The sequence below is a fragment of the Lagopus leucura genome, unplaced genomic scaffold, assembly GCF_019238085.1.
Source record: "Lagopus leucura isolate 7727_CA_CO unplaced genomic scaffold, USGS_WTPT01 Super-Scaffold_100002, whole genome shotgun sequence".
NCBI classification, from domain to species: domain Eukaryota; kingdom Metazoa; phylum Chordata; class Aves; order Galliformes; family Phasianidae; genus Lagopus; species Lagopus leucura.
The window spans coordinates 79749805-79777765 of NW_024962263.1; the positions used below are offsets into that span (position 1 = coordinate 79749805).

The 27961-nt window shown below is 42.4% G+C and overlaps 1 protein-coding gene across 1 annotated transcript; it reads right to left on the reverse strand.

The window, feature by feature from the left end:
* Nucleotides 1-5625: 5625 nt before the first annotated feature.
* On the reverse strand, nucleotides 5626-27790 carry ANXA13 (annexin A13). The gene is made up of 11 exons (XM_042869426.1): nucleotides 27703-27790; nucleotides 16613-16691; nucleotides 14350-14444; nucleotides 12609-12779; nucleotides 12465-12498; nucleotides 12299-12378; nucleotides 10629-10697; nucleotides 10402-10503; nucleotides 8577-8652; nucleotides 7115-7227; nucleotides 5626-5960 (listed from the first exon to the last, which is right to left on the reverse strand). Exons 1-11 carry the CDS (start codon nucleotides 27715-27717, stop codon nucleotides 5841-5843), a joined length of 954 nt encoding a protein of 317 aa, XP_042725360.1. The 5' UTR covers nucleotides 27718-27790; the 3' UTR covers nucleotides 5626-5840.
* Between the last annotated feature and the right edge of the window lie 171 nt (nucleotides 27791-27961).

Below are 27961 nucleotides of genomic sequence, written 5' to 3' on the forward strand. Positions count from 1 at the left end.
CAACCCCAGATGCCTACACAGAAGGGCTGGGACTCCAGCAGGTGTGATGTGTCCCAGACCTGTGCCAATATCATGGACATTTCAGGAAATACAGCTCCGGCTGCCCCAGGGTGATTGACCTGGGGTCCCTGGTCTGTGCTGAAGTTCTTGCCTTTGTTCTGATACGGGACTAAATCCAAAATGTTATTTCTAAGTGCTGCTACTACAGGGAATAACAAGGTTAAAGCAGAACTCCTTCTTCATGTTCTCGAAGTCAAGGCTTGCTAGTGGGTCATGGCTGTGTCTGAACACAGTGGATCAGATAGGTGAAAATGCTGGGAGCTGCAGTGCCCTTGTATCAACCACCATGCACAGTTTGCCTCCTCAGACCTCCATGCACTGCTGTCCCAGCAAGCTGCAGGGACAGAGGGGCTGGTCCTCTAAAAACAGCGGCTTTCATCTCAGGCTGTGCTATACACATCCTTTCCCAGAGGGTTCATCAAGGAGCCTACTGATGGCCCAGTGAGGCCAAAGGCCTGTTGAGCCCCAAAGGCTGTTGAGCCCAGAAGACTCTGTGTCCGCATCAGGTTGGAGTAGAGGCTGCGGCATCTCTCTCAGTGTGATCCATCTGGTGAGGTGAGGGAGGAGAAGAGAAGGAGCATGGGGTTGCCTTGATGGGTCACTGTCAGGCACCGTGCATCCTCTTCCTTCTCCTTGAGCAGAGGCTGAGCTGGAGACAGTGCTGGGCAGAACACGCCCTCCCATCCTTGCTTGCTGTCATTGCTGCCTCCCCAGCTGGCCAGGATCACGCTGTAAATATTTAGAGTGGCATTAAGAAAGAAAAAGGAGAATTTCTCCTTCCTCATCCAGAGAACATTAGCTACCCAAACAAAACACCCTCTCTCTTTCTTTCTCTCTCTGTATGCATACACTCTCGATGCAGCCCGTTTCGACGATGGATGCAGCTTTTGCTTCTGGCTCAGGCTCTTTGCTGCCTGCTTAGTTCTGCCTTTTCTTGGCAGAGACTGTGGATTATTTTTTTTAACCCTTAAAGAAACAAACAATGCTCTCTGACTTCACTGCTGACACTGCTTTATGGGGTTGAGGAAGGGTAGGTGGCATGTTCATGTATTTTAGACACAGATAAATGTGGCATTTATTTAGAAGATCCCAGGCTTGAGAGTTTTGCTGGGTTATGCAAACTCCTGCTAGCGTGAAGTACATCATGTGCTGTTTAACAAGCTTACTGCTCTCGGGGGGGTGCTGCTCCCTGCTCAGTCCCCATGCAGGTCCCTGCCAACTTGGGGCCGAGGCTCCCCAGCTGCCTGCTGCACAGCTCTCCTCTTTCCTTCCCAGAACTTATGGTTTCCTTCAATCAAATGGAGATACTTAGCTAAGATTTCCTTTATAAATAAACTAAATGTTATTTTTCATGGCATATCCTATAATGGCTGGCCCTGTATGGATCCTGCTGCTGCAGCATACCTCAGAATTTAGTGTATTTTTCCTCATTACCTCTGGCAAGAGAGAGAAGAGCCTTTTCTTCTGTGAGTCTGTGTAACTTGTCTAAGAACGCCTGCTTCTGAGTGAATCTTTGAGGCGGGTTCCTTGAGTGAGCATGCCGGTCACTGAGCCAGGTCCACAAAGCTTCAGTGGTCCTTGTTTTGGGTGATGGGATATTGCGTTAACCACAGAGCAAGATATTGCATGGATAATGGATAGCAGGCTGAACACCATGTGCAAATGGAGAAGTGGGCTTGTTTGCAGGTTGTTTCACTTATTGGCATTGTGAAGCGCAGTGCTGCATGTCCCCCATGCCCCTGATGGAGGTTGGAGCCACTGGGAGATGATAAAAACACGAAACCTCAGCAGCCTCTGGCTTATGAGTGGGCAATTTCCAGAACATGGAAATGTCTAGCAAGGAATGAGCACTCTACTGCTTTTGAGCATTCACCCTGTTTCTTCTGCTCTCTCTCAAGTGTTTAGAATTGCTCTATTTTGGGATTAGGACGGCTGAATCTTTGATCTGACCCAGAGCACATCTTCTTATGTTTTAGTGTAATGGGATGATGAAATGCCTATTATCATGCACTAAGCAGCAGAGTGGAAAAAAGCTGTAATCTAATCAGCCAGCAGGCAGGTGCACAGAGAGGACTGGTGATGTCAGACAACTTCTAAAACCCATATGCTGATCCTATTACCATTCAGGTGAAAATGAACAAATCTGGATACAGAGAAAGGACAGCTCAAAACAGAGAGTCCACTGAGCTTATACAGCACTACATGCTGCCCTGATGACTACCAGCCCCGGGTACCACTCCTCGCCCAAAATTTATAGTTTAAATAGGCAGAAGGACAAGAAAAATAATATTTCTTATTATGGTCTTATTAAAACTGGGAGACATAACTAAACCAATGCTTATCATTTCTCATTATAAAAAGAGATAATAAGAGGGATCACAATTAATCAGATGCTGTAGTTGGAGAGCACAAGGAGATGCCCCAGGCAGCAATGCCAGCCAGCTGTATTTTCAGCATCCAGTCCCGTTTGGGAAAGCAGCTGGCACTGCCCAGATACTGCCTGCACTGGCAGTGTGGAGTTTGGTTGGTGGGCACCTGACGTCATTTTGCTTCTTACAAGCTGGAGGGGAGAAAAATATGTGAACAGAAAGGAAGACTAGTTATATGGGGAATTATTATATTTATGTGTTGCATGGAAATAAATATAATTTATATGCATAGTGAAATAAAGAACAAAGACGTATCTACAGAAGCAAATTAGAATCAAGAGGTAGCAAGGACCCTTCTGCTCAACACGTATGTCTGAAACTAATCAGCTGATAGCACAAGGATACCTAATTCCACGTGTGATGTCTGGGCCAGACCCGTCAAGGAAAAGTTTCCTTATATCCAAAGCATCCTCCCCATGTCTTGTCCATGTTCAGCCTGAGCCGAGTATAGATTCACTATTTGGCTCGCTAAATCGAGAAAATAGGCCTTTGATCCTGTCCTCCTCTAGCTTGCTGGTTTACAGCTTAGGTTCACTGAAAGCAGCAAAATACACCAAGCCAGCAAATAGCAGAGAAGATATTGAAAAGAAAACAGAATCCAGTGTGAATATAGGGAATTTGTGGACAATTGCCTGTGACAATAAGATGTGTTACTTCAGGCAAGAGAAATACAACAGCTATTTCACATGGTACTGCCAGGTGTGGTCTCTGGCTCACAAAATACTGAATTCTCCTGGAGTCATTGGAAAATCTAGGTTGGAGGGACCCTGGGAGACCAGCTAGCAGGTCTACCCTCTATATTAGATCAAGTTGCTCAGAGAATCTTGTTGGATTTTGGAGATCTTGAAAGATAGGCACACAACGTCTCTGAGAAATCTGTTCCAATGCTGAACCACTCTCCTGGAGAAGTTCTATTTAATGTCCTTCAGACAAGAAATTATTTTGTTGTGATTTGTGACAGCTGCCTCTTTGTCGCAGAGAAATCTGCTAACTTTCTTTTGCCAGCACTAGCTTTCAACTGTCTGGTCTTTTTCCACCTTTGTGACTCTTCTCTCATTTCTCTATTAACTATTGCATTACTCATTTTCTGTTTATCTTTTCAGTAAGCGTGGTTCCACCAAGTGCCCAACCACCTCTGCTGTCACTCCCATTGGTATGATACTTAGTCCTGAACTAGGGCTTAGTTTAAGACTTGATGGGGTCTGAATTTAGTTCTGATTTAGAGGCTGAGTAATGGACGCATCTGTAGATACTGGTCTTGGAATCTGAACTCATATTTTGAACCTGTGACCTGAACTTCTGGTAGAGAGGCATGGGAACAAGTTTTGCAGCTTTGAAGACACAGAGCAACTTCACAGATGTCACCGCCATCACTGTATGCATTGTGTACAGACAGATAGATAAATATAGCATATAATTCAGTAATGACTTTGCCCCAGTATGTGTGGGTGTGAAGATGTGTGGGCTTCTGGCTTGGTTTCAGGCCAATCTCTAATTAAAGAGAGAAAGATTAAGATGAAAGTGATTGTACTCTTCCTTCTGTAGTTAGAATGACTTGTTAGCATTAATTAAAACAGTCTTCAGGCAAAAATAAATTTGGCTGCCAAAGTTATGCGCTTCACATTAAATAAGTACATAGCTGGGTTTAAAGGATGCTGAAGGGTGCTAGAGGTTTCACAGAAATCAATCCTATGGCTTCGGGCACTCCTCCTTGAATATTTTAAAACAAATCCTTTGCCTAAACCAGCTCCTTCATGCACATTTCAGACAACTGCTGGCTTTTTCTTCCAAGTACATCATTTGAGAACTGGTACCTGCCAGCTTATCTTGGACAGAACATACAGTGTGACCTCTGAGGTATAAAATATCACCAGGAACATTGGACACCTAAGTAGATTATTCATGTATCCTATCTATGGTTTCTGGTTACAAGAGACTCGTGGCAACAATATCAAGGAGGTACCCACATCCCACACTGCCCCACTTTCTGGGTCTGAAAATTAAAGACATAAAGTCAAATCCAGAATCATATGGCTCATTTCAGATTCAGTATTTTCCTCTGATATTTTTATGTTGCTAGAAATGTAGTCAAAGGTGGATCAGACCTCTAAAATGCCGGGATATCCTGTTACACCTGTGAGGTACACAGATCCTAAAGCCTCCTGTCTTTCTCACTGTCCATTTATTTTGCCCACCACCTTTACAGACTGTAACTGGATGTCTGAATACTACCATTGTGACATACAGAGAGAAACAAATCCAAGTCTTCAGAAATACTATTTTCAATGGGAAATAGTTGACAAAATTCCTCAGAAGAAGTGAGTCTGAAAGATCCTTTCATAGTGTGCTGCACTCAGAAGCGGGAAGTTACCAAATGCAGAGAAAAGCTCATAAGCCCATCTTCTTGACCCAGACTATTTCTTCTTGTTTGTCAGACTCTCTCATGTTATTTTATATCTCTATCTTCTGTCCCAATTATAGAATTTCAGGATAATTCAGGATGGAAGGGACCTTAGGTGGTTTCTTGTCCGACCAAAAGCAAGGTTAGCCATGAGATCAAACCACATTGCTCAAGGGTTTTATCCAGGTGGGTCTCTGAAACCTCCAAGGATGGAGATTGTGAACTGCCCTGAGATCCATGTCTACCGTTGTAGGACAAGTATGTCCATGATGGATAGATCCACCTTATGAAATCCCATCTCTTCCACAGACGTTTTTCTGTGCCGTATCTCAGGTGATAGTGCCAATGTAGGCTGCAATTTCTTATCTCCCTTATGGGATAACTTAGGAGATGAATAGACTTGAGAGGGAAACTCACAGACAGGGAAATCATTCCAACCTCCCCTGCTGACAGGAGGATTTTACTCAGGGCCTCACTTAAATCATTAATTCACAGCCTACGTGTTGTTTAAAGTGCTGTAATAATGGGCTGAGAAGCAATTACCACCTATTTTCTCTGGGCAGGACTGCATGGCATGACATTGCACCCCTCACACTGGCGAAAAACACAGGGAAAGAACAAGGAAAATCTTAAGAACAGCAGTAAATCTTAAGAAAGGCAGGAAGTCTACACAGAAGAAATGACAGAAAATAAAAATTCTTCCACATACGCAGACATAAAGAGGACAATTTAGACTTAGTTTTTTAACACGTCTTTATTGCTTAAGGACATTTGATGAGATAGCCATAACATAAACCTCACGTCCAGCTTTACTTGGCAGCATCTTTCCCAGCTGGAAAGAAAATAAATTGGATTTTTTTCTTTGTGCAAATGCCACATTTTTTGGATGCTGTTTTGGAAGCTGATCAAGAGGTGGCTGCTCAGCATGCCTCTTCATTCTTGATGGCCGTTTAGTGCAAAATAGCCAGAAGCAACTTTCTGAAGTCCCCAGAGGTATCGGATCGGACAGCTTCAGTTAATGACTTCTTGTACATTTCCTGGAACTTCCCCTTTATTGCTGGAAGGTCACTCTGAGAAGACACCAAGAGCCTCTTTAGAAGAGTGGGTCATGCTTTGTACCATGCGCCCTGCTCCTACCAGGACCCCTGAGGTCTGATTCAAGGTCCACTGCAGCCAGTGGAAGAAGAGGAGAAAACAGGAGGCTCAAACATCTTGGAGGACCTTGGAGTTCTTATTAGGACTTGAGGTAAGCCCATGTGAGGTGGTGTGGTGAGGGGACACTAGCTGTGAAAAGGGGAATGGGCATGCTGGGGTGGCAAGGGGCATCTCTACCTGGTGCTCAGTGGTGCTGTGTGGACACACTATGTGGTGGCAAGAAGGAAAAGGAGCATTTCCAGGGGTATGTACAAAAGATGGAGTATAACAGACAGTTTGGTTTTGTTCCACTCACAGAGGTAATTTTCTGGTTACTATAAGGGGGAGAATGAAATGCCTTGTCTCAAGCTTTCTGGTGAAAAGGAACCCACTGCACAGTTCTGATCTTTATTGGGGTCTTTAAGTGTTTTCTTGATTGAACTGTATCTCAATGAAGAGACTACATTGGAGACTGATTTTTCACAGTTGATTATTGAGAAATATGCTCTCCATGCCCATGTGAACAATTCCTCTTCTGCATCAAGACTGAAACAGCCCCGAGGTTATAATCTCAACAGTTTATAAAGTAGGAAGAATTAAATACTATGTTCAGAATCTCAAATGTCTTTTTCAATTTTGTTCTTTTTAAAATTACAGTTATCTCCTTTGGCTCTTTATTTTTCTTTCCTCCTTCCCATCTGCTTTTCCTAGCTGGAATCAGAAAGAATTGGCAACATATATTTATAAGCAATTATTAATGTGAGAACTGCTGCTTTATAATTACTTAACTAGGAATTTACTTTTACACATCTTATTGGGCCAGGAACTCCCCACAGGCCTTTTTATCCAGGTACAATTGACTCTACTATAGGCTTTCTGTATGCTTGCTCGTCCTTTCAAAACCAGAAATAGATGCCATACCAAAATTAGCATTGCCTCGGTACAAAAGCAGAGTGTGACCACTGATGTCATTGGGCTGTATGGGGTTGGCTCAGCACACGATCCACCAGATCTCACTCTGAACTCTCTAAATTTGTATTTCTCGCAGAACTGGTGGTACTATAGTATTGCAGATTGCAGGATAACCTACCTCAGCCCTGGTCACAAGGATGCGAATCAAGGTATCTTCATCGGTCCCAGCTCCTTTCATTGACTTGTGCAGAAGTGTTGCAAAGTAACCCGGACAGTCTTTGGCACAGCTGACTGAAGAACAGTAAGAGACTTCATTACACTTGCATATTTACACTTTGTATTACATCTTCAATCAGAAGGAAATAAGTAAGGAAGAAATACAGAAAACTCTCTAGAGTTATGATCATGTAGACATATGAGCTGGGAGAATTTTTATTTTATAACTAGTTCCCTGTCCACATACAAGGAGCAAGTTTGGAATCTGAATGGAGTCATACATTTCTCCAGAGGGAAAGTTTATTACACAGTGAAATGGTAAACATTGACTCCACTGCTATTCCACAGTGAAAGTGAAATGAATGGGGATGAGCATTTGCCCATCTGGAGGTCTCCTTGATGATACGTTTAGTATGTCCAGGCCTGGGACACCCAACTCAAGAAAAATATGGAGCTATTGGTGTGGGTCCAGAGGAGGCCATGAAGAAGATGAAAGAGCTGGAGCACCTTTCTTATGAAGAATGGTAGAGAGAGATGGACTTGTTTAGCTTGGAGAAGAGAAGGCTCCTGGGAGACCTCACCGCAGACTTCTAGTATGTGGAGGGAGCTCATGAACAGGAGGCAGACCAACATTTACACGGTCTGATAGTGACAGGCCAACAGGAGATGGCTTTAAACTAAAAGAGTTGAGATTTAAGTTAGATCTTAGTAAGAAATTTTGTACTCAGAGGGTGGTGATGGCCTGGCACAGGCTGCCCACAGAAGCTGTGGGTACCTGGAGGTGTTCAAGGCCAGGTTGGATGGAGCCCTGGGCAGCCTGAGCTGGTGGGGGAAGCCCTTCCCACCACAGGGAGTTGGGAGGGGATGTTCTTTAAAATCCTTTAAAACACAAGCCATTCTTTGATTTTATGACTCTATGACATATTCTTACAGTACTTGCTCACCTGCAGCTTAGAGGGGCAAGGTTTGGGAGCACCAAGATCCACACAGATAAAATCAATACCAGTAAGCTAACTAGATCCAGGGTACAGGTGTAAATACTGGTCACAGTCATCCCCAGTGCTAAATGGCCAATATGGACCCTGTACGTTTTTGCAGTAGTGTTGTAGCACACTGCTGATGATGCCCAGGCTGGAAGTTATTCACAACCATGGCCTCAGGGGCAGTTTAGAGAGGAAATAACCCAGCCTTGAGGAGGAGCTGTATCTGGAAAAATTTATTTTTAGTATCAGGGGCTCCACATCACTACTGAAACCTGTTTCTCCTTTTACTAGCAGATACGTCAGTTTCAGTTTAGGGTTACCTCAATAACTGTCACCAAACTGTACAAAGATCCCCCAAGAACCAGTGTCAGAGGGCAAGAACTAGAAAAGAAAGGTCTCCATGCTTTTTTTTTTTGTTGTTGTTTTGTTTTGTTTTGTTACCGAGAGTAAGATAAGCTTTCTCCAGATCTCCTGATGTTTCACTTTTAATGGATTCTTCTATGTCTTTCCCATACACCTATAAGGACAACAAATGTAGCTGTAAGAGTTGCTCTTTGCACACATCACCGCACTGCCATAAAACCTGCCTTATGTTTAGGATCCAATGGCAAAAGACCAATTCAGATCCTTTTAGCTCTTTACAAGGGAGTAATTCAAGGACAAGTGAAGTCTTTCTCTGGTTTAAGTGCTCACAGATCCACTGGCACCAAGAAAACAGGGCGTACAAGGCCTGTTAGGACACAGCAGCTAGGAGATGGATAACATCAGTCAAGCAGTTGTACTCATATCAGAAGGCTTCTAGAACAAAGAAGCTTCAGCTTCTTCTTGAGTGACCTCGAGTCTAGGAAAAAGTCTCTGAGTTCCCTCTAATGCTTTTATCAAGGCCCTGGACAGTTTCCACACAAAGAAGATAAATTTTGGAGCTCTACCAGCTCTATGAAGTTTTGTTACTTATTGTCTTTGGCTTCCCAGGGAAAGTTTACAAGCACTTCAGTTGTTCCCAAGTTTTTGTATTATTCTGTAGAAAAAGGGAAAAAGAGACTGCCACTTCAAAACATTGTTCATTTTGATCTTTGTAAATGTTGTGAACCTCAAAGCCTTTTACTTTGCTGTTTTACTATCTGGCTGGCTCTGTGTGTCTCCAATGGACTTTAGCGCCGTTCCAGCAGAACACAGATACAAGGCAGCAATGGGTACCTTGTGAGGTTCTACAAATCCAATTTCATATTGATCTGTCTCTATTTATCTTTCCAAAAGTGAAGAAGGACTTATGTTTGCACGGCTCTAATCTGGGCCCCCTTTCTCAAATACAGCCGGACAGGATGCGGTAGATTCGTTTGGGCAACCTTCTTGGTTTTTGGAATCAAAAAGTGAAGGTAGCTTGGAACCCCCAGGGTATGGGCAACTCCAAGGGAGTATCAATTAGTGACTGTTTTTGTCCTCCTGCCAGCACCAAACCAAAAGCTGGATTAAGCTTCAAACATTTTTCCAACTAAGGGCTCCTTATTATGGTGACATTGAAAGAAGACTGTGACTGAAGGTTTTCCATCTTCAATGCTTAGGGTCACAGTTTTCTGATGAACTCAGAGTCATCCTAGGGAAGTTCAGATTTCTGAGCCAGAGGCTGGAGAGGAGCCTTCTCCAAAGAAAAAATATCACTGCTGAGCTTCCACCCAGCTGCTGGGAGAAGAACTTTGCATCTTCCACTGCTTGAACTTTCACAAGTCAAATAAACAGCCAAGATTTTGCTGCTTACTTTGTCTTTTGCTTGGGGGTAGAGGAGAGCACAGCAGTCCATGCACCTGCTGTCTGCTCAGAAGAGGAGATGTGCTTCTGCCTTAACAGAAGAGCTATGGATGAGTGCTTGGAGAGGATGGGAATAGGCACCCCCAGACACTCCAAGGTCTCATGAGTAAGCCAGGGACAGGCCCAGCATGCATTCACCCAGCTGTGTGCCACCTCACTACCCCAGAACAGTCAGCCCTCCTTCTGCAGGAAGGGCACACACATCATCATGCAGTTGTGGGACATCACAACTTTTGTTTGGTTGGATGCTGGTGGGTTATGAAAGGGAACACGCTCTGCTTAACTGGCTGATGGTACAGCTTTTTCCCTCCGTAAGATCAGCATCTGGTCATACAGAAATAATTTCCAAATTCCTTTTAAAATGGCAAATAAAGGATCACCTTCTCTACATTTTGCTGCAGGGTCTGCAAGCTACACATTACATTCTGCACAACTCACATCACAGAAGGGAATAACTCACCTTTTCGTAGGCCTGAAAAGTTGCTCTCAGCTGACTGTAGCTTCTCTTTGCTAAGACAACATTGAAAGCCAGCTCCTCTGTTCCCCAGCGGCCTTCTCCTGCCTTAGATATTGCATGTTAATTTTTGATGCATTTATTTATTGCCACATGCTCAGGGAACTTTGTCATCATCTCTCTGCTGAGCAGCACAACATAATTGTTTTTTTTCTTTCTGTAGTTTCACTTACTTTATATAGATCTGAGGCATCCTGCTCAGCAAGCTCTATGTTGACCTGTTGGTTCTCATCTCGGGTTGCCTATGGAAAAGGACATTACAGTGGAAAAAGAGACTCAAGTTCTGGTTAGTTTGTAGTGAAGGGAAAAGTGGTCACTTAGTGGCCTTCGCAAACATTTTGGTTTAGTTTTGCTGCCACCTGCTGACATCTGCTTAGTAATGGGCCACTGTACAGCACCGGATAGAACTGTCCAAGCTCAGCACAGACTTGAGGTGAAGCTTGCACATCAATCTGCTGCGTACTCCCTGAGAGCTGTGAAATGTTCCTCAGTAAATGGATATAATGCATGCTCTGAGCATTCACTAGCACTGTTTTTTTTTTCCTGATTGAAATTAGAAACAAATTATCTATTAAAAAATATATGGATAATACACATTTGCATCTCCTGAAAATACAGACCAAGAGGTTGAAGCAGTGCTTTCCAGACTGGTGTACTTAGCAGTGGGACTGTTAGGGCTTTGAAATGTGTCAAATCTTTTCATTTTCATGGGCTGTCTGGTCAGACTGTTGCATTTCTACTTGTGATCCTACTCTATTTAGCTATACTATGCCCTTACAGAAATGTTATTCATTTTTTATTTCACGTAGCTGGTTTAAAATAAAGCATGTTGTAATGCAAAATACGCTTTCCTTTTGCTAAGCTAACGTAACAGCAATCTCTTTCTTACTTCTTCTGTATCTACATGTATTGTAAATTCTTCAGTTGAGATTGAAATCAGATGCCACAGGTTTTAGAATTTAGTGTAATGTAGTCATGATCTTTCATGGGTACCATTCTATCCTGTGGGTTTTCAAAAAATGTGTAGATATGCCATTAAGGGGCATGGTTTACTGCATCAGGAATGGTGTTGCCAGCAGCAACAGGGCAGTGATTGTCCCCTGTACTCAGCTCTGGTGAGGCCGCACCTCAAGTTCTGTGTCCAGTTTTGGGCCCCTCACTGCAAGAAAGACATTGAGGCCCTGGAGCGGGTTCAGAGAAAGGCAACAAAGCTGGTGAGGGGTCTGGAGCACAGGGCTTATGAGGAGCAGCTGAAGGAGCTGGGATTGTTCAGTCTGGAGAAGAGGAGGCTCAGGGCAGACCTTATTGCTCTCTGTAACTACCTGAAGGGAGGCTGTAGTGAGCTGGGGGTCAGCCTCTTCTGTTGTGTAACTGGTGATAGGACTAAAGGGAATGGCTTCAAGCTGCACCAGGGGAGATTTAGGCTGGACGTTAGGAAATACTACTTCTCTGAAAGAGTGGTTGGGCACTGGAATGGGCTGCCCAGGGAGGTGGTGGAGTCACCAACCCTGGAGGTGTTCAAGGAACATTTGGATGTTGTGTTGAGGGACGTGGTTTAGTGAGAGCTATTGGTGATAGGTGGATGGTTGGACTGGGTGATCCTGTGGGTCTTTTCTAACCTTGGTGGTTCTGTGATTCCGTGAAATTATCAGAATTTTTAAAATTGCTACTGAATTGTCCTGAAGAATACCTTTAAGAATGTCTTTTGCTTGTGATAATTACTTTGTTATTAAATTACTTATTACAGTAATCTTATTCTAAATAGCAGCTAATACTTATTACGGTAGAGAAAAGAAAATCTCTCTTCCAGGTCGATGCATAGTAGCAAAGTTCACAGCCTCACCTCCAACACAGTGACCAATATCTTCCTCAGAGAACCACTTGTGTCACCTTTCACATCAGACTCCAGATCTTTATCAAAGACTGTGCAGGAAAAAAAGCAAATCTGTCAGGGTTCACTCAGTGATGAAGGCCTCAAATGAAGGTATATGAAATGCAACACTACTTACGCCGCTTGTATGCCTCCTTTATGTCTGTGATTTCCTAGGGAAATAAGAACATAAATCAACCAGCAAACAAGCAGACAAAGCAAGTCAGCTGCTGCACTGCTACCTAAGATACATCACATGCAAAATCTACCAGAATGTCCCAACCTTATTGTTTTGTGTGCAGAGGATCTCAATCAGCAGCGACTCATCAGTCCCGGCGCCCTTCATGGCCTTATGAAGCTCCCGGGCGTTATACTCGCAGGGAAGGTCCAGCAGAGCCAGCACAGCCTTTTCAAAATTGCCACTCAGGTCTCCCTTCAGGACCTTTTCCAAATCCTGCGAAGGCAGTTGGAAGGGTTAGTGCAAAAGTCCAAGTGGAATTAAAGAATTTTGTGATTTCAAAGCTTTTTCTGTACCAAAAAGGGAAAAAAATATGAAAAAAAAAAAAAAAAGGGATGCGGGGATCTTTTTGCATATTAAATTCTCCCCAAAATACTGAATGATCTTTTTCTCCTGTCTTCAACAATCAGCTGCTCACAGTCCAGTTTGGACTCTTCCTTGTTTAAATACATGTACACTACCATTTAAAAAACCTTACCAGAAGAATTTGCTCCAAAACACAGTGCAGAAACCTGCTTTGAAAGAGGTGCAACAGAACGGATCAAACTTCTCCCAGATTCTCTTCCACTTCTGGTTATAATTGACTTACTAGAAAAAGCAACATGTTTCTATAAAGTGCTTTGCATTTTTTTTCCACCAAAGGAAAAAAAAAAAAAAAAGAAAAAAGAAAGAAAAAGAAAAAAAAACCATAAAGATCCTTTCTGATTTTTTTTAATTCAAAAATTAATAAGACCCTGGAGAAGAGCTGGTTAGTGTTTATGTGTCAGCTGAGCACTCATGTTGAGAATAACATCTACCAATGATTTATTTCAAGCTCTTTCTTCAGCTAACATTTCCTGAAGTCCAGGAAGTATTTGACAGCTTCAGAACAACAGTGAAGAAGGCCAGTTCTACATCTACTGTTCTGAACTGTGCTCTTGCCCAACCACAGATGAGCTCCATCCCTTGAGCAAACAGCTGCCACCAGTCCCAGGGCGCTGGCATATCGCACTTCCTCTAGCAGTGTGCAGCTCTGCTCTTCCAAAGATCCAGGGTAGGAAGGGTTATGATGTGCCCACGTCACCAGGATGACCCCTGGACTTCGCCCATTTCCAATATCTGCTTTTATTAATCCTCATTAAAGAATGAACTCAGTGGTGTGTATGCACTCAAAGTCATGCTTGCTGCCTGGTCTCCAAGGGCTGCTTCGAGCACCTTTGGAGATTTCTCATTTTTTCAATGTGTGGTCTGACTCATCATGAGCATAAATCAATATTAAATCTATTTGACTCACAAAAATATAATGATAATGAAAATATAAAGACCAAAAAGTTCCTCTGAATTTGTACCTGGTCTGAGAGGGATTTAAATCTGAAGTTTCCCTTTTACTTTAATTGCATTTGTCTTGCAACTAATTGCAATTGCCTTGGTTTCAGGTTTCTTTTTTCTTTTCTAAATGCTCTGAACATGAGCACAAGCTGAGATACAGAGTCATTGAATTATCAAGGTTGGAAAGACCACTGAAAGATCACAGAATTATACAATTGGGTTGGAATGGACCTTGAGGATCATGAAGCTCCAACCTCATTGCAGCAGGCGGGGCCGCCAACCTCCACATTTAATACTAGACCAGGCTGCCCCAGGCCCCATCCAACCTGGCTTGGAACACCTCCAGGGACAGGGGCATCCATAACCTCTCTGGGAAGCCTGTTCCAGCAGGCTTTAGTATTTCAGAAGCAGAGGTGTATGAACTCCTTTATCAGCATGCATACTGTTCAAAAGAGAGAGGCCATTTATTCTGAAATACCTTGCCATAGAGAGCTTTGTACTTCTGTTTAATTTGTTGTCTCTCCTCTGATGTTCGACTTGACAAGACTTCAATAATTTTTTTTTCATCAGTTCCTGAAAAAGAAGGTTGAACATAGACAGGGTTTAATCAAGAATCCAATGCAGAGGAAAGAAAAGAGTACTGAGTGCTTTCCTCTTTAAAGAGAAACAAATCAATATACATACATCTACTCGGGCACACTTTGGGATTTGTAGCATCTGAGATTCTTCTGAGAATATATCAGTAGTCAGCTACAATGTTCAGAACATAAAAGATCACCTTCTTATGCTGCTTATATATTATCAGAGGACCTGAATCTTCTGTTTCTGATCAAGGTTCTGACACGCCAATGCCCATGGACTGACGTCCATGTTTAGAGTGGCACTTGCTGTTGGAGCAGTCCCTGCCACTATTTTCCACCCCTGCAATGCTTTTCAGCTGTGGCAACAGCATGGGGCAAGTGGCTGGGGAGGTGAGGATGTGTTCAAATCAGTCTCGTTTACTCACTGCCTTAATGGTGGTCAGTGCAAAACAGGTTGTCGTCTGTGCTAGATGATGGAGTCAGAAAGAGGAGAGGGAATTAGTCTTCATGGTCTGAATTTCTCTGCTGATGCTGTTTTGTTTGGCAAAAATAAGTGGGAGAATGCAGCCGCTGGGAAGTCCCAATGATGGGCACTGCAGGGGCTGTTTCTCTGGAAAGCCCACAGGGGAACTGACCACACAACGTCCTGCCATGGGAAAGTCCTGAAGAAGATTTGACCTGTAACTTATGCAACAGATAGATGCTTACTGAAGGCAATGACCTTGTCCTTGCACTTTTTTTGCCCTAAGCCAATATAAACAGATGTTTGCTCTAAACAAGGCAGCTGGAAGGCATCAGTTGATGTTTGTTGCTAATGGGACAGGACTACAGCAGTGCTATTTGGGTGCCTGAGTGACACAACAGAGCAGCAGCTACTGCATTAGCTTGTGTTCTGGTGCACTTCCATCTGTGGGGCCAATGACTTGCCTCAGGCATTTACTCAAGACAGGTATTGAATGTCTGGCTGGAGACATCTCTGGCCCTGACTGAGATGGGCATTGCCACAATGTCCATAGCATATAAAGGGTTTAAATGGCAGATGATATGCATCAAGCCTCAGGCCAGTGCTGCTGATGCACGTGTGTCATGCTGCTGGATGCTTTCTCATGGTCTTCTTTTCTATTTGTTGCTTTCATCTACTGGGCTTTGTTTTGTGCCTCATTGCAGGCTCTCAGGAGCAGAGACCAGCAAGTGTTTCAGAGAAACTATCAGTATGGATGATAAAAATAAAAATGTTATTGGCATTCAGCAGGAGCTGATGTATTTTCATCCTTGAAGATCACCAGTGGGTACATCCAGGCCAAGTTCAGGGCATCTTGTCCAGCTCTTCATGCTTGGAACCAAGATGATAGTCAGGGTCCAATTTTGAACGAACAGCATCTCTATTTGACAATGTGGAGTTAAACACTTAGTGGAGAGTCCTCTGGGACTGTCTTGATAGGGGTAACTTGACAGGACAAGAAGATTTCCTAAAATTCAAGTACTTTACTATTCAATCCTGAGTGTCAGTGCTATACCAGGAAGAAAGGTTTAAATATTTACTGGGCAAAAACCTGGTGGTAGAATAACTTAACATCTTCATCTGCTGCTCAGCTGTCCTTCCTCTGCTGGACATTGGCACCTCCATGGATCTGAGGATCCCATGGACACAGTGCATTCCTCATTCACACTGGTGCACAGTCAACCATCTTAAAACTGCCAGAGGAGATGGTGGGAGCCAATACATTTGGTTAAAAATCACTGAAGCAGGCTGACTGCTGACCATATTCCTTTCAGCTGGACTAGGCTCTACTATATGGAGGTGGCCATGTTTTTGGCTGGTCCCTGGGAAAGGATATACTGCCATGCCCTTAGCCTGGCCTTACTGGCTGGACTCCATGAATTCATATCAGCACGACAGCTTTGCGGTCCTGTCACATCAGCAAATAGCAAGTTTAGCCTGATCCTCTGTAGTCAAGCAGTTAACAAAACCAGTCTTTGAGGAACAAACTGGCTGCCTTTCCCAATTACCTTAACTCCATGTGTGTGCATGCTCTTTGAGTCAGTGACAGAAAGCATAAAGATTAAATGAAAATGGCTTAAACATTGTTCTTGAATATGGATATGCTCTTTATAATCTTGCAAATTGCCCTTTGCACAAAAAACAAAGAGCTTTCTTACCTGCTCCTTTGCAGGCACTGTGTAATTTCTTGGCATCTCGGTCTGCATCAAACCCATGATGACGGCGTTTGTCTGTTGACTGAGAAAACAGAGACACAATGGACACAAGGGAAATGACTTTGCATTATTCCTTTTGAATCACAGAAGTCTGGGCCGGGTTCTTGCCTGATCTTTAGTCACATCTTCTAAACTGTGAAGTTCAGATTGGGCTTTGCTGAAACACTGTCTATCACAAGGTCTCCTGGAATTGGAGCAAAAATAGCTGTTTCCACGTGGCATGTGATGCTGATCCTATGTAACTTTGCTCTGACAGTTCAGGCTTGTTCAAATAATCTGAATGTAATAACTTTATATTGGACAACTTCATGTCAGATCAAACACTGTTTGTTTGTACCACATTAAGAACAGGCCAATATAAATGACTTACCAGATGCGTGCAGAACCCTGTGTGTATTTAACTGCTAGAAGCTGACAGTCTCTATAGATTGAATAAAAATGGGCCCTGCATATCTTTCTTGAATGGATGTCCTTACACAAAGTAAATAAAGATATATAATGTCATAAAGATGGTGGTTGTATGTGTATGTGTTTGTGTGTGTGTACTGAACGTATGGTTACTTTGAGCCAGATCTATCAGGATCAAAGTCCACTACTACAGCAGCGGTTTATAGCCTGACACATAAATGTAAACAGAAAATCACTAATTTGTACTAATTTGACAGGGTATGAACCAAAGGGGCTGCAGTTCTGGTAGTCCCCTGTCCTGCTATTTCTCAGACAAGGGCAGAAGTATCTGGGAGCAGGCCAGCAACATATTCAGCCCTTGTAGCATCATGAATCAGATAATTTAAATGCCCAAGAGCTTAAATAATACTGGAAAATAGCTCCTAGGCTCCTAAATCAATTTGAACTATATGCACACCATCTGCTCTGAAGGTCTAAGTGTGCACTATAAGTGCTTTGGTATTTCCATTCAAATAGCAGCAGGTTGATTTGGCCATTTGTTTTGCAGGGCTGCCAGGCACTGCTGTTACTGAAGGGTGATGGCACCCAAAGGCAAAGCACTCTGCTCTCCATTAGGGACAGTTAAGGGTGAGGACATCCCAGGACATGGCATTCTGCTCCTAAGCCCTTCCAAAAATGCCACTCAGCAGAAAAGCTACATGGCTATGTTGTCTCCTTGCCCTAGAGGAGAGCACAGGGCAGAGATTACACCTGAAAAATGTCACAGACAAGGTCACTCTGTTGGGGTGAGGACAATTTACTATATGGACTTTGAACACGCTCTGCATTACCAGTTCTGATGAAAGAGATACAGCTCTGCATTAAGTCACCCTCTATCAAGAGACAAAGGGCCTTATCTCAAGGATAACCTCTAAATACAGTCCCTGTGTTACTTTCCCTTTGTAATAGACTAAACACCATTTAAGCACCTCGGCTTTTCTAATGCAGTCAGTGGCTAGGATTTCTCACTCAAATTATCTTAACTGAAAGTTATTATTTCAACAGCAATTATTAAGGTACAGGATCAACACAAAAGGTTCTCAGACTTATGGCACTGCAGTCTCACAAGGTAACACCTTCACCAGCCTGTTGTTGTCGCTTGTGAATGTGCACCCTGCACTGTGCTCTCAGTGGTTGCCAAAGCACATACACATTTTCCCAAACCTTTCCAGTGAGGAGCAGAATAAAGATATCCCACAAAAAACAGAAATCCATTCTGGACATACAGTCCGTCAGTTGAGTGTGCCTTGCAGAGAGGTGTCCTCCCTCCCTAACACCAACCTGATAACGCAAAGCATTTCAGCACTTCAGTCCATACTTTGACATAGGCTTGTTAGAGTTGTCAGAGTTCCTCCTATGCTTGGTAATGCACTGATAATTTCTTCCATTCATATCATGCACTTTGGAGCAATCCCAATGGGCACTGCAAGCTGGTTTGTTACTGTATGCCTCAATGGCTTTTCTGCTGTAGTGAGACTATAGCTAGTCCCTAGCCCCTGTATGTCACTTGTTGATGTAGCTGTTGGGTGTGTATAGCACAGACAGTAGGAGAACGGTAGCACCATCAACTGAAATAACATTGTGGGTTTATGAGAATTCATAAAGGCATAAAGTATTTATTTGCAAGGGTGAAGTATGGTGATGAGAAGGAAGGCCAGTTTCTCAACTACGTTCAGGATATGTTTGTTTTAAGGCACTACAAGAATGAGCTGTGTTGAAGCCACATCTTCAAATAAACCACTGTCAAATGTTAACTGATGACTCTGATGATATCACCTGTGTAGTACTGTGAGTAACACTAGCATTAAGGCTTTGTAGATTGGAAAGCTGATACTTTGGGTAGGAAACTGTCAAGGGCAATTCCTGAGTAACTCAGAACACCTTGGATAAATCTTGCTGTCTGCTGGGTCTCACCCAGTGGCATGGCCCACCCAGGCAGAGTGAGAATAGCTCCAGACCTGGGCTTCCTCCTGCCCTGCAGAACTATGGGTGCATTCTCCTGAAGAGTTAAATGGCAAAATAAACTGATGCTTCATGCAATTTGTGACACTGTATGCATTTTTCTTTGAAAAATACATGCACAGTCACTTTAATATATGTCTTGTTTTAGAATTTAAGCTCTCAGATTAGATTTGATTGGCAATGTCTTGCAAGTGTTGGTGCTGCAACTATTCTAAAACAACTAATTCTAACATGTAAAGCATACCAAGTTGTTTTTCCTGCTGTAAATAACATTTTACTTCAAGGAGATCATAGAAATACAGAATGGCCAGGGTTGAAAAGGACCACAGTGGCCATCTAGTTTCAACCCCCCTGCTGTGTGCAGGGTCACCAATCATCAGACCAGGCTGCCCAGAGCCACATCCAGCCTGGCTTTGAATGCCTCCAGGGATGGGGCATCCACAGCCTCCTTGGGCAACCTGTTCCAGTGCATCACCACCCTCTGTGTGAAGAACTTCCTCCTAATATCTAACCTAAACCTCCCCTGTCTCAGTTTAAAACCATTCCCCCTTGTCCTATCACTATTTATCACTATTCACCCTCGTAAACAGCCGTTCCCCCTCCTGTTTATACGCTCCCTTCAAGTACTGGAAGGCCACAATGAGGTCTCCCCGGAGTCTTCTCTTCCCTAAGCTAAACAAGCCCAGTTCCCTCAACCTTTCCTCATAGGAGAGGTGCTCCAGCCCTCTGATCATCTTAGTGGCCCGCCTCCAGTCTCGCTCTAAGGACTCCACGTTCTTCCTGCACTGGGGGCCCCAGGCCTGGTCGCAGTACTGCAGATGGTGCCTCACAAGAGCTGAGTAGAAGGGACAAGTTTATAGCTGAAGATGGTCCACAATGCTTAGAGAAGCATATGGAGACTTTTTTTGGTGTCAGCATGTGGAGGAATCCTTATGGTACACATAAATAGTACAATTGGAGGGATGTTGTAGTATACTGTGTAGATTTCTGAAGACAACAGCTAATAGCTTTCTGGAGGTAAAGACAATACATATACAAAAACTGCTAAGTTGTCAGAAGACAAGAACAGAAGGAATGCTGTCACGAGCATGCACACAGGTAGCTTCCTGTACTGCAAAAGAGAGACAAAGTACTCCAACTGAAAACAGCTGATAATATATCTGAGCAACCACCCCCAACCACTTAAGCAGATGCACAACCATGCTTGGGAGCAGAGGTTTATGGAAGAGTAATGTCAAAACAATACAAAGGGTGGCTGCAAGGGATGCTGCTGACCACGCTCTTCTCCCGCAGCTCCAACATCGATCAATGCAAAGTTGGGTACGGATAAATGCAGACACAGACCCCAAAGGCAAATCACTAGGAAGAGCCAGCAGGAATGCAGCTGCTGCTCAGTGTAATTGAGATACAGATGGAATTGCTGCGGGTAGAGCTCTAACATGGGCTGGATCAACTCAGAGATGTTGAGATATTTTCCAGCTCCATTGAAGTGAATTATTCAGCAGATGTCTTATTTCAAGATTGTCTTTGGTTGCTGTACTCCATTGCTCTTTGGCTTAACAAAAATAAAAATTAAAACTAAAATGAGAGGCTGCAAAAAGGTCAGACTGACCTAGCCAGGATCTTTGCAGCATTGACTACTGCACATGAACGTGGTCTGGAATAAAATCTAGGGCAGTATTCAGTTGTTGGTGTCTGGTGCCATTAGAGATACCTCGGGGTAAGCTCAATGCCAGCTGGAAATGCGCAGGCTGCTGTGTGACCTGCACCTGCAACTTGTTACAGATGGGTCTGAGGGCATCTGCAGTGTTTACTGGAAATTGGTACAGAATCAAGCCCCAGTTAATTTACTGGCTTTGTTATTCTTTCTGTGTATTTAATTACGATTATAAAAATGCATTGGAAAGAACCAAGATTTAAACAAGAATTACACAAACCAGTTCCACATGGAACTATACAAGCTTCCCTTGCCATCCAAGTCTTGCTTCCCACAAATTACCATCTGGTTTCAGACTGGTTTGAAAACTGGTGCTTGCAATTTCTGGATCAGCACAGGAACATCATGAGGATTCTCTGATGTCTGCCACGGGTTGAGGTCACACATCAGTCTTTTACTAAAGGAATTTCTAATACAGTTTCTCTCCTCTTTTAATTTTCATGAAACAAAACAGGCACGAAATAGCTTTGAGATTAAAACCTTGCTGGTAAATTTAGCTAAAAAAATTCCAATAGGTACAAATGTTTTTAGCTAGGTGTCCTGGTTCTGGCTGGAATAGAGTTGACTTTATTCCCAGTAGTCTGGATAGAGCCATGGTATGAATTTGTAACCAGCATAGTGCTGGTAACACTGATACATTAGCTGAGCAGTACTAGCATACACTCAAGGACTCTTCTGCTTCTCATGCAGCCTTCCCGGTGAGGAGGCTGGGATGGAACACAGCCAGCACAGCTGACTCCAACCATATTTCACACCATCTGACATGAATCTGTCAGGGGTTGCCATCTGAGGAGTGGCTGGGCATAGGTCAGCTGGTGGTGAACTGCCTTTTGTATCACTTGTTTCTTGTTTTGTTTGTTCCCAACCCCCTCTTTTTATTTTTAAACCTAAACCCATGAAAATTCTAACTTTTGTCTTTCTCATTCTCTCCTCCCTTCTTGTGGAGGGTGAGCAGGTGGGGCTGAGCCGGGGCCAATCCCAGCACTGAGGAATGCACACAGATTCAGAAACTGCGGTATCCTGCACCCCTGCTCCTTTAGGAAGCCAGGCCCCTAAGGGGAATTACAGGATTAATTAATTACAAACAGCTAAGCCCTAACAATGCTAAACCCAACACAAATTGGAAACTGTGGTACTTGTTGATTTCTCAGTTCTCACAACACACAATCCCTGATCTATCAGCTCCACTAGCTTTGCAGACTCCCATCTCCAATCAAATAGCAGCTCTCCTCCAGCTCTGCACTGTGAGATATCTCAGAGAGGAATAGCTTGCTGCACTAGGTAAGTTAGCTGGCACCTCAAGGTCTCTTCCAATCTCATGCTCCGTTAATTTGTTTTCATCTTTTCTGTGTCTACCAAGATGCGTCCCAAACCATTTAGTCACCTTGTTAGCATGGTGAGCAACAGGACTGGGGTGTTTATTAGTTAAATTATATCTAATATCTTATGACCATGAATGTCGCTTTTAGCAAATCACCACTTACATGATAAATGTTTTATCAGCACACATATACTTAATATGAATTATTCATCTTGACACAAGCTTTTAATAAGCTGTAACGCAATTGGAATCTGAGATTAACTAGATTAACACACTGAGGGAAAAAATGATATCTTGTCTTAGATCTTATGGTTGTGGTCCTCCACTATACCCCCATTACCAGCAACGCCTCCTGTGAATCTGAAAGGGCAGTTTTAGAGACAAATGGCCCAATTCTCATCATTCATTTCCAACCCTTTCCTTGTGTTATGAGTAAAACACAAGAATAAATATGGGAGTAGGCTGTGGTGTTTGGTTCTGATCTACTTGAAGAGAGACTGAAAACATGGTGCCATGTTTCTGATCAGAAATATTTTTTCAACATAGCATAGTGCTACCTCATGCTGCATGGAACTGGATGAATTTCTGAATCACAGCAGAAGCAACGAGTGTAATAGGAATGGTCACAGCTTCTGCTCAGAAAGCTCCAGACTGTTGTTCAGAAAGGGCAGAAATCCCATGTCACCTCAATGCATAGGTACTTCTGTTAGAAAAACCTGCAAACACTAGGACCACTCAATATGGTGGGGAAAAAAAAACACCCACAAACAAACAAAGATGAGTTACTAGGAGTCAAGACTGTGCCTTATCTAACTGGGAAACGCTGTTCATGCGTGAAGATATTTAGTCATTACTGCATGGTTGTTTCCCCATCTCTTACTATCCTATCAGTGTAAGATGGTCTTCTGCAAGGTCTTCAGTAAAATTCAAATAATTGGGCTCCATTACTCAGGTAGGAACCCATGCAAACAGCAACAGTTTTAACACGAAAGTCAGATTGGATGGGAGCTAGTATTTAAAAACAAACACAAGTCAGCAGCTGTGGCATGCTGGCAACAGGGCAGTATCAACAAGCACCGGGGTTTGTGCTGTGGTAATAAATAGGTAGGGCTGATAACATCTGTAATAATAGGAAAGGCTCCTGCTGGTGCAGGACTGCTGCTCTGGGACCCCATTTTGGCTATTTCTGTGTGGCAGTATTGGCCAAAGGGATCTATCTGCTTTTAGAGAATGTAAAGAGATCAAGCACAGGGAAGGACAGGCTTAGACAAACTGGATACATGGCAACTTCAGAACTATGTGTGTCCTTCTGCCCATCACCTTTCTTCCTGTGCTGTTCCACAGTGCACACCTGTCATTTTTGTTTATTTGAGCAATTTTCTCTGCCAACCACAATATATAACTGGAAAATTGCCATCTGCCTTCCTTACTGCTTAGAGAAAAACACCTTTGCCATTTGCCACCTGCCAGGCAGGCTGTCCCTCTCCAAAATCTTTATGACTGTTTTAGGTTTAACAGCTGTATGACAGTGACATGCACCCAACCTAACTTTCTGCTGAAGTTTGCTGCTATCAGCAACCAAACAGTTCCAATATGAAGTGTAAGCTGGACAACATAATACATGTAAATCATGTAGACAGGGCTTCCTTACTCAACAGCCTTTGTAATGATTCAGTTACTCCCTTTCAAATCAACTTTATTTTCTACATCTGAGACTAAAGATGCAGTGATAACCAGATCATAATAGAATTAGTTGCATCTGCTTTTTCCTGCTATAAACAATTGGCAATGGGGATGCTAACTGGACAGCTAATTAAATGGCAAAGTAAAACAATTCACCTCCAACAATGTTTCTCCTGTTTCTAAGTAGTTTTTAATGCATCACCTCAAAAATGCTTATGGCTATTTTTTTAATCAACTTAATATAATCATCCTCATGACCATGACAAATGAATCCATAATTAAAAGAAAACTGTTTTGGTGAGTTTCTCTTATAGCTAAATTTTGCACCTCTGGTTTTAATGTGCCCAAACCCACTTGGGTCTATCTGGTGGAACTCCTTAAAGCAGATTACTTTTAATATCAGGGATAGTTTCCCAACTGCCACATAGAGAGAATGTGAAAGTCACAAAACTGCAGCTTTTCTTCTTAGAGACTTCAATTTATCTGCTTCAGTGCATAAATTTGTATGTAAGATGTGTCAGAGCGTGAATTGGTCTCCACATTACTTTCTTTGAAGACTTACCTTCAAAACAGAAACCACAAAAGTGGCTAACAAGTGGCTTTAATTGCCTAGAGGAAATCTGGTATTCCAAGTGTAGGATAATTTTCCAGTGTGCTAAGGATAGAGTTGTCTGCTTTTATATCACTGACCATAATGCCTTGCTGGAAAACACTTTGTATGCTGGGCCATTATACAGCTAATGATAACTAAAACGACTGGAACTGCCAAATTCTGCCTGTTTTTCAGCTGAGATCCCAAACCTCTGACTTGCATACTCCTAGATATAGCTGAAGTGTTCTTATGTCTCATGAAAAATTTTTCACTCTTCTCATTACCTCAGTTGAAACTTGTGATGAGTTCTCATCATTGAGAGACCTGAAGTTAACTATTTGGCATGACTGCTGCATCACTTAAGTGCATATTTAAGTACTGGTATACTTAAGCATACCAACACAGGGCTGCAATACATGGATGTAATATTTGGGAATGTCACACTGACCCATATGCACAGTCAAAATCTGAAATTTTTGAAGAAAAGAACTGGAGGGAGGTAGCATCCCAAAAGGGAAACCCCAAGACTGTATGCATCTGGCTTTGGCCCTCTGCAAGATGCATTATCTGAACACAATCTACATATTCATAGATACATACAAAGAAAATTAATATGCAGACATTGCACGTTGAGTGTCTGACAAGCCAACTGCATCTACCAAACTTGGAGGCTTCTTTGTCTATCTGCCTTCCACTTCGCAGGGTGGAGGAAGTCTCAGGGTGCTCTCAAGTTGGCCATGGTTCTCCAACACTGTTGTATGAAGGTATTTCTGTCTTCTGCTGACTGTGGGCTTATAGCCAGAGAATGAACAAGACTCTACTGACATTGAATGCCAGTCTGCCAGGGGAAGCAACAAATAGCTTTTGTTGAGCTTTGCAATGAGATGATAAAACTACAGTGCAGTTAGTAATGCTTGTACTAATGAGGTACTTCCATCCTTATAAGTGACACAAAGGCCCTTGTGATGTTTGTGAGCTTGTTCCCAAAGGATCCATCAGGTGGAGGTGCTCTCAAGGTTATACTTACATTTTTACCTTCAAGTTCTCAAACCATCTGGCCCACCTCCTTATGTTAATAGTGTCCTGCTTGGCAGGAGGTTTGGGCTGCTTTACAATGGGAAGATGAAACTCAAGGGACTTTCAGAGAATTGCAAAAAATGGCTTAAATTAGTAACAAAGCATTAGTCCATCCCCCAGATTAGTTTGAGAACAACAGAGTAATGCATACAGGGCCTTGGATTATTTAGTGAGAGAAGTTTAAAAAAACAGTTAAACAATTAACAAATGTTGAAATCGATCAAAGTTTTCAAGCCATCATAACATGAAAACAATTGCTGCTATTCCCCAAATGCTCCCCAAAGCACTTTGCTCACAGCAGAACAGCCACTCAAATTTTCACATGGATTGATTCCCCTTGCAGTGATCTTGAAGAAGAGCAGAAGTACAGATAAGCTCAAAGATTCAAGAATGCAAATGGAGAAAATAAAAGTAAATGACTTTAAATCTCTGGGATGAGCAGTCAAGAACTTTGGTTGATTGTAGGAAGAGTCTGGATGGAGCTTAGTGAAGAGCATGTGGAAGCGTGCAGATTTGGAGCTCTAACATTGCGTCAGGTGCAGCTCAATCAGAAGCTCATATTCTAAAAGAAAGCTACTTCTTAGAATTGGTTGGATTTTTTTGGTTGAAAGTATATTTTCCAGTAATGTTTGTTACTTTTGTTCAAATTAGCATGCTTAGGAAGATACTAATTTTGATGAAAGCTTCATTTTAAATATCATACATTCTGATATAGCTGAAAAGTCCAATTTTAACTTCCAAGCAATGACATCTTTGCTTTCCTACAGACATTGCTTCGTTGAACAATGCTTAGTTTTCAGTAAAAATTTCATTTGACAGTAATATTTTCCTTTTTTTAAGTTCTAAGCTATAAATCCATCCCATTGGTACAAAATACCTCAGCTGACAGTGATGATTCAATTACTACTTCTCCTTCCAAAATTTGGGTTAGCCAAAGAAATTTCACTTTTTGAATTTCAAGGGGACAAAATTTTGGAATGATGCAGTATTCAACAGAATGAAACAATCCAGCTTTACTAGTGCTGATCTTGATCACAGAAGAGGAGCTGCCTTTGTGCACTGCAGTACCTCCCAAAGCCACCATAAACCCCTGCAATGTGTGCTGTAACACCACAGTGCCCCTTTCATCCTTTGTGAAAAGAGTGCTTACTGGCTCATCTGTTGACAAACTTGTTGTCCCTATGGTTGGTTCCCGTTTATCCTCTGGGAGGTTGTAAGACTTGCTCTGGAGGTTTAAAAAACACAATATATAAGACACTCATGAACCTATGATTGCAAAATACGAGCTGAAAACCTCTATTAAGAACTGAATGTTTTCAGGCTGTGCCAGAAGTGGTTCTTTGATATAGCTGCAGGTACTTCTCCAAGACAACCTGAAATTTCATGGGGACAAATGATGAGGAGGGAAGAAACAGAATGTTTTCTATTGATACATACTGTTAAATTGCAGATTTAGGGCAATCAAAGAGATTGACACACAGCTGAATGAATTGTAGTTCATTCATGAAATTTTAAGTGAAGCTGAAACCCCCCCAATTTCATCAGTACAAGCTACTTCATTTTCAGAAGGTCCCATCATTCACTGCTTGCCCCCAAACACACAGCTATCACTCAGGCTATTTTGAGGTTAAATGTCATTATTAGATATTTACTATTAAGCACCAAAACATTGGCCAAAATTGTCTCAGCCTCATATGATATGATTCAGTGTAGTAACCTGGATTTTCATCAGACCTGTCTGCAAGCATCATGCTTTGAGATTACTCCTGTCTCTACTGTTCAGTGATAAAACTGGCTGAATTTGGCCTCTGGAATGGAAAGCTTTTCATAGACCTTTAGGGAATTGTTTAGTGTTTAGAAGGTTCCAACACAAATTTGCTAATCTAACTCAATTTAGATGTCTCATGACATTCAATGCATCGCTTCTTTTTCTCAAGGTGCTTGCTTCCCTTTTTAACTATGCCATTAACAGTGCTAAAACAAGCAGAAGCTGTGTTACTGCAATCATTTTATAATTCACATATTGCGAAGAAGTGGATGTTACCAGCTACATACATACAATTTTTCTGCCCACACTTTAAATAAACTTTGAATTTAAATCTTCATTTGCAGCTGTATTAATGCAATTTAAAGTGAAAGGGGACAAAAAAACCAACTAAACAAACAAACAAACAAACAAAAAACACAGGAAATTATTGTCCAAATTAAACTATCCAAATTAAAAAAGTACTTACATGTGAACTACCCATTTTTGCTTAGCCTGAGTGTGGAAGACACAATTCTTCTTCTCTTCAATAACACAAGCATTCAAATGAAATAGCCAACTCTTCATAGAGCTGCTATGTTCTACCCAGCCCTGGGTTAATCAATAACTTTGGACTTATTTAAATTCTAGTCATTTCAAGGTGGGGTGTATTCATCATTACACGGTAGCTTTATTATCCCTGCAATCTAATAGCACATCCTGTTGGATCATGGAGTTGGCTGGTTTTG

What these genes read in the sequence shown, in the direction of transcription:
- ANXA13 (XM_042869426.1), bottom strand. An exon ending in TATTGGTCACTGTGTTGGAG is followed by an intron (nt 10,698 to 12,298) that starts GTGAGGCTGTGA and finishes CCTTTTCCATAG; the next exon opens with GCAACCCGAGATGAGAACCA. An exon ending in ATGCCTCAGATCTATATAAA is followed by an intron (nt 10,504 to 10,628) that starts GTAAGTGAAACT and finishes GCAATATCTAAG; the next exon opens with GCAGGAGAAGGCCGCTGGGG.